This window comes from Cynocephalus volans, chromosome 8, assembly GCF_027409185.1.
Source record: "Cynocephalus volans isolate mCynVol1 chromosome 8, mCynVol1.pri, whole genome shotgun sequence".
Lineage (NCBI taxonomy): Eukaryota > Metazoa > Chordata > Mammalia > Dermoptera > Cynocephalidae > Cynocephalus > Cynocephalus volans.
The window spans coordinates 148863516-148867651 of record NC_084467.1 but is presented as its reverse complement, the minus strand read 5'-3'; the positions used below and the strand labels follow the sequence as shown (position 1 = coordinate 148867651).

Sequence of the window (4136 nt, the reverse complement as noted above, 5' to 3'; positions counted from 1 at the left end):
CTTTATGTGAGGGGCAGTCCTCTGGCCTTGACCCCTTCACGGGGTTATTGTCCCTGTGAGTATCTTCATGGTGTGTGTTCCTGCACTTAGTATTTGCCGGTGGATGCTTTCCCAACTAATTTGCATACAAAGTGTAACAGATCTGAGAATAAAGAGGCTGTGAACCTTTCATTTATTAGCTGCAGATGCTTATGAAATTGCAGATTTACGGGAACCTGTATTCTGCTCTTAATGATTCTAGTCTGGGTCTTTCATTTGCAGATGATGCGTGAGGTGATGCCAACTATCAGTGAAGCCGAAGGCTCCCCAGGAGGAAGTGGGAGCCATGCGTCCGGCTCCCCTTCACAGGCAGACGCAGATTCATATTTTGAACAGTTGATGGTCTCCACGCTAGAACAAAGGGACCGACTTCTTGACACTCTTAGAGAGACTCAAGAAACTCTGGCATTAACCCAGGGGAAATTAAACGATGTTGTTCATGAAAGAGATTCCTTGCAGAGCCAGATCAAAACTGCACTTCCACAGGAGTTTGCTACACTTATGAAGGAACTGAATGTATGCAGGGAGGAGCTCCTTGAAAGGGAAGAAGAAATTGCTGAACTGAAAGCAGAAAGGAACAACACCAGGCTGCTTTTAGAACATCTGGAATGCCTTGTCTCTAGGCACGAGAGGTCTCTCAGGATGACCGTGGTGAAGAGACAGGCACAGTCCCCAGCAGGTGTGTCCAGCGAAGTCGAAGTGCTCAAAGCACTGAAGTCCTTGTTTGAGCACCACAAAGCTCTGGATGAAAAGGTGAGAGAGAGATTACGAGTAGCACTTGAAAGGTGTGGTTTGTTAGAAGAAGAATTAGGTGCCACACACAAAGAGCTAATGATTCTTAAAGAACGGAATAAGCAGAAAAAAACACTAACAGATGGAGCACTTGACATGAACCGTGAACAAGAAAATACCCCGAGCATGAATGGAAAGAGATCTTCTGATGGTTTGTTAAGCCACGAGGAGGACCTTGCTAAAGTAATAGAGCTCCAGTTAGTCATAGACAAGCAATTGAGGGAGCAGAGCCAAATGAAAGAGCACCTGGCTGCCCTCTCCAGTCACATGGCAGAGCTGGAGGAAGATCTCTACACGGCCAGGGAAGACTTGATCAAATCTGAGGAGATGAACTTGAAATTGCAACAGGACATCCGTGAAGCCATGGCCCAAAACAAAGACATGGAAGAGAGAATCAGTCACATGACAGAGCTGGAGGAAGATCTCTTCACAGCCAGGGAAGACTTGATCAAATCTGAGGAAATGAACACGAAATTGCAACGGGACATGCGTGAAGCCATGGCCCTCATGGAAGACATGGCAGAGAGAATCAGTCATGTGGCAGAGCTGGAGGAAGATCTCTACACGACCAGGGAAGACTTGATCAAATCTGAGGAGATGAACACGAAATTGCAACGGGACATTCGAGAAGCCATGGTCAAAAAGGAAGACATGGAAGAGAGAATCAGTCACCTGGCAGAGCTGGAGGAAGATCTCTACACAGCCAGGGAAGACTTGATCAAATCTGAGGAGATGAACACGAAATTGCAACGGGACATTCGAGAAGCCATGGTCCAAAAGGAAGACATGGAAGAGAGAATCACTACTCTTGAAAAATGCTCCCTCGCTGCACAGCGTGAAGCCATGTCTGTGCATGACCTCAATGATAAACTTGAAAATGAAATTGCAAATAAAGATTCTATGCATCGCCAGACTGAGGATAAAAACCGCCAGTTACAGGACCGGCTGGAATTAGTGGAGCAAAAGCTGCAGCAGACCATGAGGAAAGCCGAGACACTCCCGGAGGTGGAGGCGGAGCTGGCCCAGAGGGTGGCAGCGCTCTCGAAGGCTGAAGAGAGACAGGGCAACACTGAAGAAAGGTTAAGACAGATGGAGGCGCAGCTAGAGGAAAAGAACCAAGAACTGCAGCGGGCAAGGCAGAGAGAAAAAATGAATGAAGAGCATAATAAAAGTTTATCAGACACTGTTGACAAGCTTCTTTCAGAATCTAATGAGAGGCTCCAGCTTCATCTGAAAGAGAGAATGGCTGCTCTAGAAGAAAAGAATTCTCTGTTAGGAGAAGTTGAAAATGCAAAAAAGCAATTAGAAGATACACAACATGATAAGGATCAGCTCATCTTAATCATTGAAGCATTGAGGGATGAACTAGACCAAATGAGACTAAGAGGTGCTTCACTTCATCATGGCCGACCCCACTTGGGCAGTGTCCCAGATTTCAGGTGTCCTGTGGCAGACAGTCACACAGATTCCTACAGCACCAGTGCAATGTTGCAGCGCCCCCAGAAAGGCCGCCTAGCTGCTCTACGGGATGAGCCTTCCAAGGTACAAACTCTTAATGAAGAGGATTGGGAACGTGCCCAACAGGCTAGTGTCTTAGCAAATGCAGCACAAGCTTTTGAGAGCGATGTCGATGTGTCTGATGGTGAAGATGAGGACGCCATGGACGTGAGAAACTCGACAGGCTCCCAGGACGGTCCCGTGAGCAATCCCAGCAATAGTAACAGCAGCCAGGACTCGTGCCACAAAGCCCCAAAGAAGAAGGGCATCAAGTCCTCTATCAGCCGCTTGTTTGGCAAGAAAGAAAAGGGCCGACCTGGTCAAGCTGGCAATGAATCATTAGGACACCCTGGTGTTTCAGAGACAGATGATGCATCTCAAGATGCCTTGTCACTGAGCAAATTGGGAGGACAGGCTGAAAAAAGTAGTAAACTTCCAAAAAAGCATGAATTGCTCGATGAAGCCCGAAGACAAGGTTTGCCTTTTGCCCAGTGGGATGGGCCGACCGTAGCTGTGTGGTTGGAGCTCTGGGTGGGGATGCCCGCCTGGTATGTGGATGCCTGCCGAGCCAACGTGAAGAGCGGGGCCATCATGTCAACCCTGTCGGACACCGAGATGAAGCGTGAGATCGGCATCAGCAACCCCCTGCATAGGCTGAAGCTGAGGCTGGCCATCCAAGAGATCATGGCTCTTACCAGCCCGTCCAGCCCTCCCACGTCACGAACAACACTCACATATGGGGACATGAACCACGAGTGGATTGGGAATGAGTGGCTGCCCAGCCTGGGCCTCCCTCAGTACTGCAGCTACTTCATGCAGTGCCTGGTGGACGCCAGGATGCTGGACCACCTGACCAAGAAGGACCTCCGCGGGCAGCTGAAAATGGTCGACGGTTTCCACAGAAACAGTTTCCAGTGTGGAATGATGTGCCTGAGAAGATTAAACTATGACCGAAAAGAACTGGAAAGAAAAAGAGAAGAAAGTCAGCATGAAGTAAAAGATGTGCTTGTTTGGAGCAATGATCGAGTGATTCGCTGGATCCTGTCAATTGGCCTTAAAGCATATGCAAAGAATCTTTTAGGGAGTGGCGTTCACGGTGCCCTTCTGGCCTTAGATGAAACCTTTGACTTCAACGCACTGGCGCTATTGTTACGGATCCCAACGCGGAATACACAGGCTCGTGCTGTCTTACAAAGAGAATTTAACAACCTTTTGGTCATGGGGACTGACAGAAGGTTTGATGAAGACGATGATAAAAGCATTTAGGAGAGCACCTTCATGGAGAAAAAAATTTAGACCAAAGGACATTCGTGGCTTAGCTGCTGCATCAGCAGGGACTCTCTCTGCAAACTTGCAAGTTACTTCTTCTATGTCTTCACCCTCCACGCAGCCAAAGAAGATGCAGATGGACGGCAGTGTGTCAGGAACACAGAGGTCGGATTCTCCCACAGTCAGGATTTACTCCTGCTAAAGCCTCCTGCTGTTTACCCACACTACTTCTACAGATGATTACGCAGCATTTTGAATCCAGCAAAGACTACATTTTAGAATGCAATGGAATCTTTAATCTCTTCATACTTGTTATATGGACCCTAAGATATTTTATTACAGTTTTTAATTAGTGAAAAATTCATGAATACCATAGAGAAAATATTTTAAATTTAATGTTTCTTATATTTATATAAACTTATGACTCTTCATTTATATAGTTACTTCTTTTTCATGTCTATCCATGCTATAAATATCCTTTCATATCAATTCATGTTCTTATACCTAATTTTAGTTTTTCAAATGAATGTACTGTAATG

At 46.6% G+C, this 4136-nt stretch overlaps 1 protein-coding gene across 1 annotated transcript; it reads left to right on the top strand.

The window, feature by feature from the left end:
- Positions 1 to 261: 261 nt before the first annotated feature.
- On the top strand, positions 262 to 3799 carry LOC134384838 (liprin-alpha-1-like). The gene is given in 3 exon segments (XM_063106616.1): positions 262 to 1098; positions 1504 to 3588; positions 3590 to 3799. Coding segments are annotated over 3 exon segments (3132 nt in total).
- The last annotated feature ends 337 nt before the right edge of the window (positions 3800 to 4136 follow it).